Consider the following 17891-nt stretch of genomic DNA (forward strand, 5'->3'; position numbering starts at 1 on the left):
AGAATCTCATGCTCGATGCATGTGAGGTTTGGAGGCAGGTGCCTTGGCTTCTGCTCCTTTGCTCAGGGTGAACACCCCGAACATGTGGCATTTCCCAGGGGACATCCCATAGCTGAGGGGCGTGCAGCAGCAGGAGGCCAGCTGCGGAACGCTTCCATCCTGCCGCGTGATCACTCCCGTGGCTGTGGCTGCTTTCCATCCCTGCTTTCCCATCACCTGAAGGGCGCTGCGGGGACTGGGCAGAGCTCTGTTTACCACTTTGCTTTATTGGTCTGTTTTACGGGGCAGAGGGCAGGGAGAGTCATATTCTCAATGGCACTGGTGTGTCCTGGAAACACACTGGCCGATTTGGACTCTCTCCCAGACACAGCCACATGCTCCGCACACCCACGTACGCACTGGGCTCCCACAGGGTGACACTCAGACCGCCTTGTCAGCGCCTGCCAGGTCTCAGGGCACAGATGCGGAGGTTTCTACCCCACTCCGCCAGCAGGCCGGCTGTGGCTGCCCCTCGCTGTGCTGGGGGGGGGGGTGTCTGCGGGCCAGAGCTCTGCATTTTTCTTCTCGACGTCACCCGTGCAAGTCCACAGCTCTGCCCTGCCAAGGACAGTCCTAGAAGCGGGCTTCTCGCCTGCTGGCGGGGACGGCGTTCTGTCCCGAGCGTGCGAAAGAGACGGGCAGCCCTTTTGGTAAATAATTTATTGTCACAGTCGGAAGAAGAAGAACAGCAAGCACGACACTTCGGACAGCCACTGCACAGAAATCCACGTGGGCAGAGGAGCCGACCGCGTTCTTCCGGCCGACGCGGCAGCCAAAGTCAGGATCGCCTTGTAGCCCCAAGCTCACTGTCATGGGAGGGAGGGGTGGGAAGAGGTGTTGTGTGCACGCAAAGGAACCACTGACAGGGAGCTCTCGGGGCCAAAGAAATGATGGGAAAAGGCCAAGACTAGAGCCTGGGCAAGCTGGAAAGGCAGCTGGCAGGGAAAGCTGGGATTGTTAGTGCTTTACAGATGGCCCAGGGCTGGGAAAGGAGAGGGGGAGTAAGACCCTGGCATAATACACAGCAGTGGGACCCAAAGGGGGGGGGGCAAGAAGCATGTGTAGGAAGCCTTTCACCTCATTCAAAGCTGCGACTCTGCAGATTGCTCCTGAAGAGACACAGAAATGCCACAAATGCAGCAGGCCTCATCCCGGTTCTGGGTTGCTCCTAGGCCAGGACAGCCCTGCAGGCCTGCTGAATACGAGACCAAACCGTGGCCTTGCTTTTGGGAACCTGCAGCGGGTGTGAAGGCCACGGACTCTGGCTGAGTTGCCGGGTCCGGCCCTGGAGGACAGGGGCTGGGGGGGGGGCTGGTGGGCCCCTTTGGGAAAGAGTGGCCGGCCCTTTGCCCCACTCAGAGCTGGGCGGACAAGCGACAAAGGAAGCCTGTCCTGGAGAAATTCTGCGGCCGGTGAAAAGCGAATTGCCCCTTGCCCACGGAGGCTCCCAGGACATGATTCATGAAGGGCAGAAGTGCCACCTGGCCATGCTCCTCTCCTCTCCACAGGTGTGCACATCACAGCATAAGCCCTGCCAGTCCTTTCCCTCCATTTAGCAGCTAAAACGGTTTCAAAGCCAGCTATGGAGGGAGCGGAGAGCACTCGAGCCCCAAATGACCGTGGCCAACATGGGCGTGCTTCACGTGAGCGGGTTTGGGAATGAGTGCAAAGGTCATGGCTACTCTACAAACAAACAAAAAAAGAACCCCAGTGCTTTAAACCAGGGGTAGTCACAACCTGTGGTCCTCCAGATGTCCATGGACTACAACTCCCATGAGCCCCTGCCAGCATTCGCTGGCAGGGGCTCATGGGAATTGTAGTCCACTGACATCTGGAGGACCACAGGTTGACTAACCCTGCTTTAAACCAGCTCCCTGCAGAGAGAACTCTGCTCATGACAGTTCTGCGAGGGCTGGCCGTGACCTCTCACTGAGCTGGCATCCCCAGACTTCCTGGGAAGAGAAGGGAGCTGGGAAAGAGAACTGGTTTAATTTGTACCATGCAGCTATTCGGGACCGGCAGTTGTGCAAGGATGCCCCTAACCTGACTCTCCAAGGCCATAATCATACAGCACAGATACAGTGACTCCAGAAGATCCCCGCCTGTCCCCCCCTTTCCCTTGGGCAGAACGGTCCACTTGAGATATAGAATGATTGAGTCTGATCTACACAAGCACATACAGTGACACGGTACGACGGGGAGGGGTGGGCAGGGACCCTCCCAGGAGAGGGCAAACTGGGCCCTCCGTGTTGCAGTAAGAGTCCCTCGGGCCCGGCCTCCCCAAAGCCCCTTCCAGGCCCCCATGGTGGCAGAAGATGGGTTCCGACGGGGACTCGAGGAATCGGTGGGAGAACCCAACGGCGGGAGGAGAGGGGAGGGCCCTTAGAAGATGGGAATGTAGTTGTCGATCTTCGCCCGGTGGCGCTGGGCGATGCACTCGGCGATCCACACGATGTTGCGGCACTCCTGCTCCTTCAATTTCACAAACGCATAGAAGACGCCGAAGTGGAACTGGTTCAGGAAAGCCAGCTTGTTCAGCTTCACCTAGGAGGGGCGGAGATGGGGACAGAGACTGTGAAGACGAGGATCAGCCACCCCTTCCCCAGTTAAAGGGCCAAAGTCTGTCAAAAACAAGAAGCTGCTCTATGAAAACCCCGCTTGCTTCGCCGAAACTACACAACTGAACATGATATGAATCATCCGTAACATTTTGGCAGCCCAAACAGTGGGAGTCACAAGTCCTTTGCTAGAAAGCAGCCTCCGTTTAAGGTCTCGCAATAAGCAAGCAATTCAAACACGAGTAACCTCTGCAATTGTTAGTGTGCAGAAATCCACCTGTTTTATACCCCGCTTTTCACTAGAGTCTCAAAGTGGCTTGCAATCACTTTCCCTTCCTCTCTCCACAACAGACACCCTGTGAGGTAGGTGGGTCTTGGAAAGAGCTCTGAGAGAACAGCTCGAACAGGACTGTGACTGGCCCAAATTCACCCAAGCTGGCTGCAGGTGGAGGAGCGAGAAGAAGCCACTGCTCTTAACCATGACACCATGCTGGCAACTATTAGCCTCTAACCCAGGGGGAGGCCAACTGTGGCCCTCCAGATGTCCATGGACTACAATTCCCAGGAGCCCCTGCCAGCATTTGCCTGCCCTTCTCTTCAAAGACTGTTTATTCTGCTGTCCCACCTAACCCGCCAAAGAGACCTTGTTTAAGACTTCGTGTCCTTTATTTAAGGAGCTGCATCTGGCTCTGGTGTTCCTCGCTGCAAACTGCTGAATCATAAGCCTGCCTCCCACTCCTCCCCACCATAACCCCCCCCACATGCACACACACACTAGATATGAACATTTCTGATGTCGCACACACAGAACACCCATCACAGTGTAGGAGGGAGAACATGTGCTCGGCTTTTCAACGCCTTGCATTTTGAAAGCCTCTGATTTCCGCAAACACCCCCCCCCCCGATCCAAAACGCAAGGGGGTTTGGGTGGCTGCTGGCACAAATTTCCAGTTCTCACTTCACCGCAAGACAAGTTTTGCGATTGCATTGCAGGGTAAAGCCACAGGAAACCAAATGCAGCTCCCACACTGCACCCTTCCTGTTTTGGTTCTACCCGCTGACGAGGATTCAGTTCCCCTTGCACAGAACGGGGTGGGCCAGTTTCTCTTCTGGCAAATTATTCCTGTGCCTCCCAGCGGCTCAGGAGCCTGCTTGGATAAAGAAGCGGTACCACCGGAACCAGCGAGGGTCCCGCGAAGAGCTAGACAGCTCCTGCCTCTGTGTCCCTGCCCAAAGCACAGCCGCTCACGCTTGTCCTCCTCCTAGCTGACTTTTACTCCTGCGATTGATCCAGCCAAGACTGAAGAAATGCCTCCTGGGCAGTTCCCAGTCCTGATCTGCTGAGAAGTGCTGCTCTGGAGCAGGCCTGGCTACTGTGGGCCACCACCTTGGTGCTCCCCTTGGAGCCCTGAGCGTGCTGGCTGTGCTGACGGTGCTGCAGCGCAAGGCACAAATCCCAGCCTTGGGGTGCCACTTGCAGAGCTGGCTGGTTAACCCTCATTTTGCCCTGGCTGAATAAGGAGGCGCTTGGCGACTCTGCCCGCGCTGGGCAAAACCCAGCCTAACGACTCAGCCGGGCCGGCAGGAAAGGTCTGCTCACCTCGTGCTCAAAGAACCGATCTTCCAGGGTTTTGTCGCCAGGGTTGCTGCCTGCTCCTTCAAACAGAAGTTTGTATTCCTGCAGGAGAGAAGAAAGGCCGTGGAACGTGCAGGCCTTGGAGAGACCATTCATCCACTGCAGCCAATTATCGGGCAGCAAAAGCTCAATGACCGGACTCAAGTCATGACAGCTGCTCTGTCCACGGCTGGCCTAGAACCGACCCTACAAGCATGCCTCCCCCTCTCCAGTCTCACGGAGACAGTTTGCCAACCCAGCCCGCCCACCCACCTTCTCCTCCCCTCCTGAGCCAGCATGCCCTGAGTGGCTTACAGGGTAGTAATCGGCCACTGCTTTGACTTGCTCGTAGTCATCCGCTCTGGCCAGCTGAGCCAGGCCCTCTGGGTACAGCTTCCCGCAGTGGGGGAACAGTTTGGCCCGATCCTCCTTGGAGAGTTCTGTGCCAAAGGAGTTGATGGTGATAATGAAGGCCCTCCGGTCGGCTTCGAACTGTAAGGAGAGATGGGACAGATGAGCCCGGGGGAAGGTGCCACAGCCAAGGGAGACAGAGCCCTTGGCCAGACAAAGAGGAGGAAGCAAAGAGCATTTCTGGCCAAGGCTGCAAAGCTAAAATCCAAAATAGCAAGAACTCAAAGTGCACTTTCTCTCAGGATCAAGGCAAGGACACTGAACAGCGTGTGAGCTTTAGAGCTCGCCAGAATTCTTCATCAGGCCGGATGTTACAATTTAAAGAGGGAGAGAGGAGAGAAAAAGCAGGTTTTGATTTTAAAACCTTGCCGTGCCAGTATCTTCTGGCAGCCAAAGCACGCTGCAAAGGCGTGCCCACCTTTGTAGTCAATGAAAAACGAACACCTGGCAGCACCTCGAAAAGACTAGCCACTTTTATTTCAGTTAAGAGCTGTCTTGAAGCAAAGCTCACAGCTTGTTCACGTGTCTCACCCAAATAAGCTCGCCTTTAAAGGGGCAGCCGGCAAAGAAGAACCAGGTGTCTGTCAGGTTGCTGCCGGATTTGGGCGGGGGAGCATAACAGCAAGACGTAACTAATCAATTAAGTGCCACGGCAACCATCTCGCCGATTGTGTCCCTAACATAGGCAAGAGGGGTGCCCAGCTGGGAGAAGACTGCGATCCAGTCTGCTCAAACCACTGTCATGTGCCGCATTCAGAAAGCACTGCCTGCATCTTTTGACATCTTGTGCTGATCGAGTATTATTTCAATCTTGGATCTGGGGAGGGCCGCCCGACGAGCAGAAGGTCCCCGATTCAATCCCTGCTACCTCCCTGTAATAGTCAGGTTATGCGAGAGACCTCAGGCCCTGGACAGTCACTGCCAGCCTGAGTAAGCAATATCAACCTGGATGGGACGAAGCTATGGTTCAGTATACAATTCTAGGGTTGCCAACCTTCAGGTGGGGCCTGGAGAACTCCCAGAATTACAACTGCCCCCTGGACTACGGAGATCAATTCCCCTGGAGAAAAAGGCTTCTTGGCGGGTGGATTCTGCGGCCCACACTCCGCTGAGTTCCCTTCCTCACTGGCAAGCCCAGTTCAAGCGGCAGCGTTTGCCTCTGGCGCTTGTTTCAGCGTATTCGTTGTCGCAAGGCTCAATAAACACATCTGCAGCAAACGTCCTGAACAAGAGCTCTGCAATAAATTCCAGTTTCCACCCGAGAAAAACTAAACATACCCTTTAATGCAACCTGAATGACTTTTCCCTCCAGCACCAAATGTTCTATTCTTTAGTCTCAAGGTGAGAAGCGACTGTTTTTGACATGCAACAGGGCAGTGTTTTTCAAACAGGTGTCTGGCGAGCACTCTAGAGCAGGGGTAGTCAAACTGTGGCTCTCCAGATGTCCATGGACTACGATTCCCATGAGCCCCTGCCAGCCAATGCTGGCAGGGGCTCATGGGAACTGTAGTCCATGGACATCTGGAGAGCCACAGTTTGACTACCCCTGCATAGAGCCTCAGTCTATTTCTCTGCCTTCTTAATAATTCCTTCGTCATTTTGGCAACGTCCTATGTTTTCGCATAAACCTGGGAATTGTATACCCCCCTCACTCCTGAGCGCCCCCTGTTTTTGTCACCATCTGTACCATCCAGTTAATAAGAAAATGGATCCCTCTTAGCCTTCAAGAAATGCACTAAGGCAGCCCTACACCTCCTGGGACGGGGGACAACGGTTTCCTTCTCTTTCTAAGGGTAGAAGCTCAAGCATCCCTTGTGCCTATGGAGCTTTCAGATTTCATCCACTACCCAGAAAATACACTAGTTGGTTGCCAGGACTCAAGAGCCCGGCCCTCAAAGATCCAATTGGCTGAAGAATATCCAGGCGGTTCAATGATTATCCTAGTTACTTTGGGCCTAAAATTGACCATGGGTTCACTGTCTCCTACTGAGCAGATAGAGAGGTACGATTTTGGAGTCCATAGAAACCAGAGGTGATTTTCAACTGAATCTCAGGAATTCAGACTTTGTCACATGCTGGTTTTCTTCTGTTCCAACAAGCAGCTCTGAAACTTCTTTCAGCTCCAGCTCCCATCCCATCCCTGTGGTGTAGTCCTCTGTCAGAAGATGCTACCCGACAAGGAAATCCTGCTGCAAAATCCTTCCCAATCAAAGGGTGAAACTGATCAGAATGCAGAGCAGGGACTTCTGAGTTGTGGCCCTGCAGAACTAGATACCCCGAGAGAACTACTGAACTTCTAAGGCCATGTGGAGACAAGGAAAACATTCCCCCCCAAAACTAGTTTTTAAGGGTCACTAAAAGGACGACATGCAGAGCCTCTTGTGGCGCAGAGTGGTAAGGCAGCAGACATGCAGTCTGAAAGCTCTGCCCATGAGGCTGGGAGTTCAATCCCAGCAGCCGGCTCAAGGTTGACTCAGCCTTCCATCCTTCCGAGGTCGGTAAAATGAGTACCCAGCTTGCTGGGGAGTAAACGGTAATGACTGGGGAAGGCACTGGCAAACCACCCCATATTGAGTCTGCCAAGAAAATGCTAGAGGCCGTCAACCCCAAGGGTCAGACATGACCTGGTGCTTGCTCAGGGGATACCTTTACCTTTTTAAAAGGACATGCATGGCTTCATAGGAATGTGGCATTTGGTACATCCGAGCTGAAAAAAAGAGCTGAAACCCTGGCTGAGGAAGTCTGCCCCATGGGAACCACTGACTATAATGGTCCCCACAAAATATAAGGGAGCCCCAAAAATTTGGGATTCCTGAACATTTACTTAATCCGAACAGCATATCAGTATTGGGAATATCTGAAAAGAGTGTGTTTTTGCAGGCCCCTAATGGCTCTCTCCATACTTACCAGAAAGTCTTGGGAAATAAAAGACATTTTTATATCAGAATGAGGATCCCAGTTGCTAAAGTTACAGAAACGCTGCCCTGGGGGAGTTTATAAACAAAAAGAGCCAGCTGAACTCAAAACACACTCCCTACCCAAAAAAGAAGTCTGGTTGTTGACAGGAAACGCTCAGGTTGAAACATTGGCAGGCCTCCAAAAACAGAGGGCAACGCAGAGCAGCCGTACACCTTGCTTTGATTGTTCCCCCGCACTGGGATCGCTTGGCTGTCTGCCGGCCCTTGCAGCAGGAGACGCGGCGAACCAAGCCCTGAAACGCCGGCACCGAGAGCGACCCCTGCCTTCTGCCAATGGACCTGGAAGCACCCCTCTGCAAGAATCAAAGGCTGGCTCTTACCTCCAGGATGGGGCACATGGCGTCGGCGGTGGTGCCTCCAAGGAGCTTGCAGAACTTGTAGAAGGACTCGAGGTAGGCCTGAGAACAGAAACAGCCAAGCCACAAAGTCAGCCTCACAAACGTATTTGTCATCGCAGATGCTCAGATTCCACACTTGGGAGAGGTCAAGCTTTGGGGTCAACACTGCAGCCATGATGGCTCCCCACCCACCCACCTGCATGCTCCTCTGCCCTCTTTCTCACCCCACCCTACCAGAAGCGCACTTCATGCGTTAGCCAGGCAAGGCTGCCCATGGGTCCCCTCTCCCGCTAGAAGAGGAAAGCTGGTCAAAACCGGAAGTGGCTCAAGCACATCCGTGGGTGTTTCCCCACTCAGGGTGGCCCATCAAAGTCCCTGATCACGCACAGGCAGGTGGCACTCGACAAAGACAAGGGGCTCATCCCCAGGTTGCCACCAGGCCTGGCTTCTACCAAACTCTATAGACGCGAGAATGAATGGACACACCGGAACCAAGAAGGACCATTTCTCTGGACCAAAATAGAAATGCCTTTTGCTGGATGCTGGAAGACCATCCCTGGGGCGAGCAAGGGGGGAGGGGGAAGAGAGGTCTTGCTGACCCTGGTTGACTGAATGGTACAGTCTCTGATTCCAAAAGGCTGTTTCTTTGCTTTTAGTTTCATCTTGCAAACCGAAACACACACACACAACAATTTCATGCATCTGGCCAAGGGAGCTCTTGTCTACCGACGCCCCGAGCACAATCCATTTGCCCAGCTGCCTTACTGCAATCTACGCTCCCCACAGCAGAACAAGCAGAAAACTTTGGGAAACAGCAAAACTAGAGCCGCTTGATGCAAGTGCTCCAATTCTCCCTCCACCACCATCGCTTAAGGAAGGCTGACTGGTCAGCAGTTCTCTGCCCCTTTCCCTTTAAGTCTCATCAGGATTCCCACAGCAGATCCAACCCCGCCGCCCGCCACCCGCAACACCGAACTCTCTTATGTCAACATTTGGCAGTAGAAGAGAGAGGCCGACTGCTTTTAAGGCAACTCCAGGGTTTTCTGCCAGTCCGTAAGACTGTTCATGCAACGAGTCGCTGGGCAATTGCCCCACCGTACGCACACACCCCTCCTCTCCTGCAACCGACACTTCTGCAGGTGCACACACAAGTTTTCCTCTTCTGCCCCTTAGTGCCGGCCAAGCCCCTCTGGGAATCTCCAGCACTTATCACAGAAAGCAACCTCCCCTTGCGAATCCAACTCTAACTGGTTAGGGTCAGCGGGCACCCAGAAAACAGATCTGCTCAATGCCCCGTGACTCGCCAGGCGTGAGATTGGAGCGATAGCACCACCGCCGTGCCATCCCTCTGTTGATTCCAGCGCTCGAAAACCAACTGGATCCAGCTCAAACCAGGCCATGCCAGCCAGAGAGAGCTGGGGCAGGCTCCTCGGAGTCCGCAGCACATCTCCACGTTCCGAGCGGGGCCTCGCTTCCCCGCATCTCGCACGCGCCTAATTCCCCCTAAGGTCAGGTGAAATGAGCACTGGAGTCAGGACTGGTTTAAATGCGATGCCAAGAGTGACAAAGGCCCTTTCCTGTGAGACTTTGCACTCTTGCACGGCATCCCGTTTAAACGGGGCTGCTGCCTGGATCGAAGAGGAAGGCTCTAAGACAGGGGTAGTCAAACTGCGGCCCTCCAGATGTCCATGGACTACAATTCCCAGGAGCCCCTGCCAGCGAATGCTGGCAGGGGCTCCTGGGAATTGTAGTCCATGGACATCTGGAGGGCCGCAGTTTGACTACCCCTGCTCTAGGAGTTCTAAGTCCCACCAGTGAGCTCTCACCCCAGCTGGGGCTCATGTTGAAACATAATTCTTATTTGTGGGAGGTGGTTCAGCGGCACTGCTAAGCCTCAAGGGGAATTCTGAACTGGCCCTGTGGCCACCCAAGTCCAAGCAGGACATTATCCCCTTGTGGGAAGGGGGGCAGCGCAGAGGATCAGAAAGCTATGACCTTCCTCTCCAAAATGTAGCCGGGCACTTCAGCGAGCGAAACAGAAGGAGCCCGTGTGCAGAACCAGCTGGTCAAAATAGCCTTCCTGCCAGTACAGTCAGGTACAATTGGCTCCCTTGCCTTCAACACCAACATCCAACAAGAAGGCAGATGAAGAAGAGCTGGTTCTTTATCCCCCACTTTTAACTACTCAAAGAGGCTTGTAAACACGTTTCCCTTCTTCTCCCTTGAGAGGTAGGTGGGGCCAAGAGCTCTCAGTGAACTGCTCTGTGAGCTCCCAGAGAACTGAAACTAGCCCAAAGTCACCCAGCTGGCTATATGTGGAGGAGCAGGGAAACAAAACTGGCTCTTCAGATCAGAGTCTGCCACACTTTAACCACTGTACCATGCTGGCTCAGAAGGGTGTCCTGAAGGGTTTCATCCAATATCCTCCCAAGTCATCCCTGTTTCCGCTCATCCCAGTAGCTGCAGGGAGGACTTCCAAGCCATACAGAAGAGGCTTGCCGGATCTCTTCTGACCTCTGCCCACAAAAGGAGGGCCCCCAAAAGGCAGGGACAACAGTCTCCCTCTCCACTTGCTCTCAGACTCCCAAAGCTGTCTCTAGCCCTGGCTGGGGTATGCTCTTTCAAGGATGAAATGCTTATGAGCAGTTGGCCAAGTGTGGAAGGAAAACCTGGAGAACTGCTCCTCAAACAGCTCCTTGGCAGAAGCCCTGGGTCGCTTTGCCCTCTCCCCCCAGGCCTTCTCCAAGGAGAGAATAAAGACATTCGTATGCTGCTTGCAGATTCAGAACAGAACATCTCCAGTGCTGCATTTGGGGGCAGGGGGTGGGTAGGTGAGTACAGGTGCAAAGGCCTTAAAACCAGGTGCACGGCTGGTTCTACAATCCTCTCCCCCCACCTCGATTTTCTAAAAGGAGATTAGCATCTTCCCCCACTCTGCAATATTTACCTTGTACAGAGTATTGCGGATAATTTCAATGTTCATCTCATCCAGGTCTTGCTCTGAGATGCAATCCTGGAAAAAGGCAGCTAGAAGACAAAATAAATTGTCAGGAGGGGTGGCTAAGACCCCCAAGCCCCCTTCCCACCTGACTGCCAGGTCTAGGCCAATTTTGATTCATGGGGCAAATCAAAGCTCATCTCCAAGGAACGCTCAGCTGTAAAACAACAAACTGCATTTCACATTTAAAGACCATAGCGGTTTCCATGCTGGTCAGTCAAGTTTAATGAGAGCGGGAGGATTTTCTAGAGAGAAGAACTGGGCTTTTTATACCCTGCTTTTTACTAACTGAAGGAGTTCCAAACTGGCTTATAAACACCCTTCCGTTCCTCTCCTGCGAGGTCAAGGGGACCGAGAGAGCTCTAAAAGAACTGCTCTGTGAGAACAGCTCTAAAAGAAAAGTGACCGGCCTGAGGTCACACAGCATGTGGAGGAGAGGGGAATCAAACCCAGCTCTCCAAATTAGAAGCCACCCCCTCTAGCCATTATACCAAGCTGGCTCTACTGTTCCAGAGCCACGAACCATGGCAATTCCATGCCAACATGCCACTGCTGACCAGTGTCAAGAAACCAAAGGGTTCTAAGCTTGTGCCTCCTCCTGCATTACGCTCCCTCAGGGCCACCAGCCCAGGGCCCCTGCCTCACCCAGGGGCGTGTCCACCAGGATGGCGTTGTACAGCTCGGCCGGGGTCTGTGCGATGTTCACCGCCTCCATCTGCTCGAAGCTTCCCAGCGGATGGCACTTGGGCACCAACTCGGCAATGGAGCGCTGGTGCAGCGTCCCGGTGATGAGAAGGATCACATTGTCGATCATGTAGCTGTACCTGCAGAGAGGCAAGGTGGACGAGGGCCGTTGCTCGGCTGTAGGGATGTGAGGACCTGCCCCCCCTCCCCACAGTTGCTGGGAGGATAAGACAGGACAGGGGAGGGAAATGTTCCCAGAGAAGACCCTGGAGCTCCGCGGGAGGAAAGGCAGGGACAGAATATAACTTTTCCATGCCTAAGCCTTAAACTGAGCCAGGGCCAGACTTATTTGGGGCACATACTCTTTATTAGCAATACTTATGGATGACAGTAATAAAAACAGAACAGCAAGATTCAAGCCTGGTGACACCTTAGAGCAGCCTTGTTTCAACGTTTTGACTGTGAAGGAGCCCCTGAAATAAATGTTCAGGCTTCGAGGGCCCTCGGAAGTGATGTCAGCTGGCCACGCCTCCCTGCCCGGAAGTGACATCACCACCCACACCCTTTGCCCTCTTTTTGCTTCCTCCCCCCCACCTTTACTACTACTATGGCGGCTCTGCCTCTTGTAGGCTGGAAAGAAGCCCCCCCCCCTTACCAAGCCACAACCAACTCCCCTTCCCCTTGGATTTTTGCACCCCAGCTTCTCCCCCCCCCTCAAGCCTGCTGGGCAGAGGTGGCCAGTTCCCTAGTTTGTGGCCGAATTTCAGAAGGGAAAGGCCACGGACCCCGGGATGGGAATCCCTGCCTTAGAGTCTGACAAGAAGTCCAGGGTAGAGGCTTTCAAGAGTCAAAACTCCCATTGACAGACACCTGAAACTCGTGTTAGCAAAGAAGATGTTATAAAGGCCACGAATAAACCAGTTAATTAACTGTGAAGGAAGGCCTAACGACCAGAGATGTTCCCAAACCAGCTTGCTTGGATCACCAGGCCAGGGCAGTGCTCAGCGGACCAGACTAGGATCCGGTCGACCTGGATTCAAACCCAATTCATGTGAGCTTCCTGGGTGACCACCAGCCAGTTATTTAGCCTAGCCTACCTCACAGGGTTGTAGGTGACCCTGAGACGCTGAAGAAACGCTGCTAGTCGGATTAGACAAAAAAGGGCAACAAGAATATCCTCCTTAATGTACACAATCCAAATAGCTTGCAAACGGTTTTACCCTTTCCCACTGGTTATGCCGCTACGTCAAATATCCCCGGCCTTTAAAAAGTCACCACAAACTCAGACCAGGCAGTGCAGGATTCACCCTGACCCCTTCCAGGCTGCCATGAGCGCCTGCCCAGGCTAGCGGTTGCAGTGGGGGAAGAAAAGTAGCCGCCGGGAAAAGCTGAAGGCAGCAGGGAAAGAGGAAGACCCAGCCCGGACGGACAAACTCAATAAAGGCAGCCACTGCAGTCAGTTTGCGAGGCCCGAGGAAGGCTGCCGATGGAAGGACATTTGGGAGAATATTAATTTGTAGGGTCACCAGAAGTCAGAAGCAACTTAACATAACGCACGAGGCAGGCTCCCAGGCGGCCACCGAAGCCACGCGGCACTGTTTGTGGCAGTTCCCAGTGCAGCAGCTGAGCATAATCTGCTGCTGATCAACTGATATTTCCAACCAGCAGCAGTCTCCCAGGAAAGGCGAGCCTCCACTCGCTCGTGGCCTGGCCATCTGGCAGAGCTCAGCAGACGGGGAGAGCGGAGCAAAACAGGCACGCGAACAAAGCAGCAAGGGGAGAAAACCCAGCGGGCTGCTTCTCCCACTATCCCCGCTTGGGCCAACGAGAAGCTGCCCTCGACAGAAAGGCAGAAAAAGGGGACTTCAGAGCCAGCTGGAGGAACATCCCAGCCCACAAGGCAAATGCGGGTGACCCAATCCAGGAAGTGCTTGCCGCTCTCCAGGTACACTTAATACCCGGTGTTGATGCCCTGCTATACGCCTCAATAAATCCTACCAGCTCAGCAGCCAGGCACCGAAAAGTGAGCTGGCAGCCCGGCTGGCACCTCCCCGAGACGTTTCAAAAAGGATGGGAGAAACAGCCAGCTTTGTTCGGCGCAGAAGAGGTTTTTGCGCAAGAAGGAGAGCTGCCTGGGCTGCAGGGAGCCAGCGAAGCGCCTTTCGGCCTGCGAAAGAGCATAGCGAGCATCAACAATGGTGTTGCATGTGTGTTTGAGGGGTGGGGTGGGGTGGGGGGGAGGAATCTGGAAAGGGAACACCCAAAGCACAAGACAGAGACAGCTTGGAGCAATTGGTGGGGAACCTACCACCACCACCCCATTAGAAATCAGAGAACGGTACAGCGGCAGCTCCTCACAATACGTGGTCGATCCCACGTGGACTGCCGCTGAATAGTGGAGCTTCTCCATTAATTCATTTACTCCACGTAGATCCCCGCCTTTCTCCCTGACGGAGGAGACTCAAAACGGCTTGCAACGTTCTCTTCTCCCCCCAAGCAGAGGGTGCCTAACCGGCTCACGGTCGCCCAGAGAGCCTTGCCTCGCCCAGCCCTCCCCCCGTTGTTTGAGGGCAAAACCCCTTATTTTTAAAAATGAATCCCAAGCAAGGAAGGAATGCCACCCCAGGAACCAGCGCTATGATCCTACCGGCAGTGAAAAAGATGGCTCCGTGGACCTTGCCCTAGAAGCACACGACAGTATAGCGTGCAAGTCAAGGGTGGCAGCACACAAAGTGTCTGTGCAAAAGGATCCCCTTGGCACTTTTGTGGGAGGAAGAATGCACTGTGGCAAGTGGAGGGAGGGAGACCGGGGGGGGGGCAGCACACTGACGTTCGGGGGGTCCAGATTGTACAGAGAGGTCAGGCAAGGACCGCCTAGTCCGCTGCTCCTGGCCCACAGCGCTCCTTCTTTGTCACAGGCTGGTTGTCTTTTACAAGGCTTGGCCAGCGCTCCACTCGAGATTCCTGCCCAAATGTTGAGGCTGCACTGGAGTTTTCCCTCCTGCCTGACCTCCTTCAAGGCGGCGGAAATGCTGGATCTCCTCCACCACTGGCCTTGATCTGCCTGATCCCAACCAATGAAAGCATTCCTAAGGATTCTGAGGTCTCTCTGGGATCCAGGGGGCAAAAGCACAGCTGATTCCCTCACTGGCTGTCTCTCTCTGACACACACATGCTGCCTTAGCATTCTGATTTAACCCAGTCCGTCTGTTCTTATCGACTTGTCCCAAAGAGCCTTTGGTTCAAAGCGTCCCCCTACCGCCCACCCCAGTAGCTGTAACCAAGCTAGGGCAGGTGGGGTTTTTGGAATCACCCAAGCCGGTCTGATGGTTTAGGAGCCCCTTGCCGGTTAGCGCTCGCAGGCTGTGCCTCGCAGTTTAGGACCTCCCACACGCTTCCTGCACATTGTGTTCCGTAATGTCTTAATGCATAAGGACAATTCAATTTCTGAAAAATATGCTTTATCTCTTTTCATTCCTAGAAAGAACAAGGTTTGCCCAATGTTCCCAAAAGTTAATCTGGGCACTTAAAACCACTGCAGAGGCCCGCAAAACCAAGCTGTTCCGCCAAGCCTGAGGTTGAGGCCAGCCATGAGACGACTTGAGAACTCCTCCGCAGACAGGAAACCCCTTCCAGATCAGCTTAACTCTCAGAGGGTTAACTGAGAAATAGGAGGCGATTTTTATACTAATATTAAATTCTTTTTATCGCAAACGGTTTTTAAACTGTTGCTAACCACCTTGAACCAACCTAGATGAGGCCGTACATGAATAAAAGAATGCCAAGAAATCATTTGCAGCATATAAATAAATATTTATCGGCTGCAAATTACTTCTTTGCAGTTTTAGGGGTAATACTTTAGCAAATCAAACTACATTTCAAACATGATTGCATCAGCTTCTTTGCGGGGGGAGCGGGGGTCTGTTTCCCACCAATATGCTGCATTATCCAACTTAGCAGCTGCCACATTCAAGTGGGTAGCCGTGTTGGTCTGAAGCAGCACAGCAAAACAAAATCAGAGGAAGAGTGCTTGCACTCGAAAGCCATGGTCCCCAACCTTTTTATCACCAGGGACCGGTCAACGCTTGACCATTTTACTGAGGCCCGGGGGGGGGGGGGGTTGGCTTTTGCCGAGGGACATCGCCGCTGCCTGAGCCCCTGCTCCATTTGCTTTCCTGCCGACACCCCTGACTTCCTGCTGCCTGCTGAGGGTGCTGCCAGCAGCAGCTGCGCAGTGCCATGCTGAGGGGGAGCTCCAGCCATGGCGGCCACTGGAGAGCACCAAAGGTGAGCCGGTGGCAGAGTGGCAGGGCAGCCCCCGAGGCAGTAGCCAGGAAGAAGGACGAGGAGCCATGGCCCAGTACCGACTGATCCATGGACCAGTACCGGTCCCCGGACCGGGGGTTGGGGACCACTGCTCTAAAGCTCACGCCTTGAATAAATCTTTGTTGGTCTTAAAGGTGCCACTGGACTCTGATTTTTTGTTTAGCAGCTGCAAAGTAGAGTTGAAACTTGGTCATTACCAAAATGGAGACTCAGCACCCAGCCGGCATCTCCCGGGTGTCTCCGAGAAGAAACAGCCTCTCCTTGGTTTTTATCAAGATCTCTGCTTTCCAGATACGGTTGAAGAATCATAGCCAGGGGGGGCGGGAAGAGGTTTTCTCATCCCAGGCCTTGGGTACTCTATCACCACCACCTCTAAACCATTACCCAAACCATTTTGGGATGTCAAGCCCAAGCCAGATTTGGTAATACATTTCAACTCTTTTCATCAGCCCACATCTCTTCTTGTAGCTTTCCCAAAAAAAACTTCCATGAAGCACTGGTGCCACCCACCTCCCATTAAGCTGGGCTTGCAAACGGGAGCCTTCTTGATTACCCGTGGCAAAGATGAATCTCCTCCAAGCAGCCACGTGAAAGAGCTCTTGTGAATACAGTAGGAGGCCCCCCATCCCTCCCCCCCCCCGCTGTCACTACATTCTATGCAAATTATGTTGCAGACAGAATTGTGGAGGTAGTAATAAAGGAAGGGGGTGATGAACTGAAGCCGAATCCGGCTAAGGTTCAAGATCCTGATAATTCAGCTAGATAAGAATTCACTCTGTAAATGCCAACAGGGCGCTCCTCCCTCCAGCACATACGCTGGTCGGGTGATTTACACCTACAAACAGATGCTCAGGCCTTATCTGTGGCAAGCAGGGCCTTTCACCAGCTCCGGTTGATTTGCACAAACTCTGGCTTTCCCTGGAACAGTGAGTTCTGGCCAGTTATTCATGTGTGGATCAAGATAGATTACTAGGATTAGATCAGCGGGAAAGTGATCGCATCGTCAAGATTAGAACACAGAGGCAAGTTTGTCACCTGGCACAGAGGTCACATTTCTTTGGTACTTAAGAGCAGTGGTCCCGAACCTTTTTATCACCAGGGATCAGTCAATGCTTGAGAATTTTACTGAGGCCCGGGGGGGGGGGGGGGATAGTCTTTTGCCGAGGAACATCACCACCACCACCTGAGCCCCTGCTCCGCTTGCTTTCCCACTGGCGCCCCTGACTTCCTGCCGCCCACTGGGGGACGCTGCTAGCAGCAGTTGCACAGTGCCATGCCGAGGGGGGCCCCCAGCCATGGCAGCCGCTGGAGAGCACCAAAGGTGAGCTGGCGGCAGAGTGGCAGGGCAGCCCCTGAGTCAGCTGCCAGGGAGGAGGACAAGGAGGAGCCGTGGCCCGGTACCAACTGATCCACAGACCGGTACCCAGATCGGGGGTTGGGGACCACTGCTTAAGAGTACTGTTTTGGCTACCCAAACTTGTAGGTTCTAAGCATCTAAATGCCTGGGGTTTCTGAAGGACCACCTGCTTCCACATGAGCCAGCCAGCCTGCCCATGAGTTAATTTTATCTCCAGATACCCTGGGGTCTGTGTGCCTCCATTTTCAGAACCTCTACAGGCAGGGCCTTTTCTGGTTGTGGCCCCTTAACTCCAGAACTGTCTTTCTGAGTAGAAAAGAACAAGAGACCAGTGGCATCTTGAACACTAACAAAATTTGAGGCAGAGTGTGAACTTTTGTGAGTCATCTATATCTTAAGGAATGGCCAGTGGCTCATGAAAGCTCATACCCTGACACAAATTTTGTTAATTTTTAAGGTGCTTCTGGCCTCTTGCTCTTTCTTCTTGCTAGAGACAGACTAGCATGGCTACCAATCTCGATCTGCCTTTCTGCAAACATTCCCCTGACTAAGTTAATAAGTCTTAATGATCAGGCAAAAAATATTTT

General features: G+C 53.4%; 1 protein-coding gene across 1 annotated transcript in view; it reads right to left on the minus strand.

Moving 5' to 3' along the window:
- Positions 1–684: 684 nt before the first annotated feature.
- ATP6V0D1 (ATPase H+ transporting V0 subunit d1) overlaps positions 685–17891 on the minus strand; it is a 34761-nt gene continuing 17554 nt past the window's right edge. Inside the window, exons 3-8 of the mRNA XM_077309835.1 lie at positions 11583–11761; positions 10887–10966; positions 7922–7999; positions 4528–4704; positions 4198–4275; positions 685–2583 (exon numbers count right to left, since the gene is read on the minus strand). Coding sequence (XP_077165950.1) covers positions 2422–2583; positions 4198–4275; positions 4528–4704; positions 7922–7999; positions 10887–10966; positions 11583–11761 — 754 coding nt within the window. The 3' untranslated portion in view covers positions 685–2421. The remainder of the gene's footprint in view (positions 2584–4197; positions 4276–4527; positions 4705–7921; positions 8000–10886; positions 10967–11582; positions 11762–17891) is intronic.

This window comes from Paroedura picta, chromosome 14, assembly GCF_049243985.1.
Source record: "Paroedura picta isolate Pp20150507F chromosome 14, Ppicta_v3.0, whole genome shotgun sequence".
NCBI lineage: Eukaryota > Metazoa > Chordata > Lepidosauria > Squamata > Gekkonidae > Paroedura > Paroedura picta.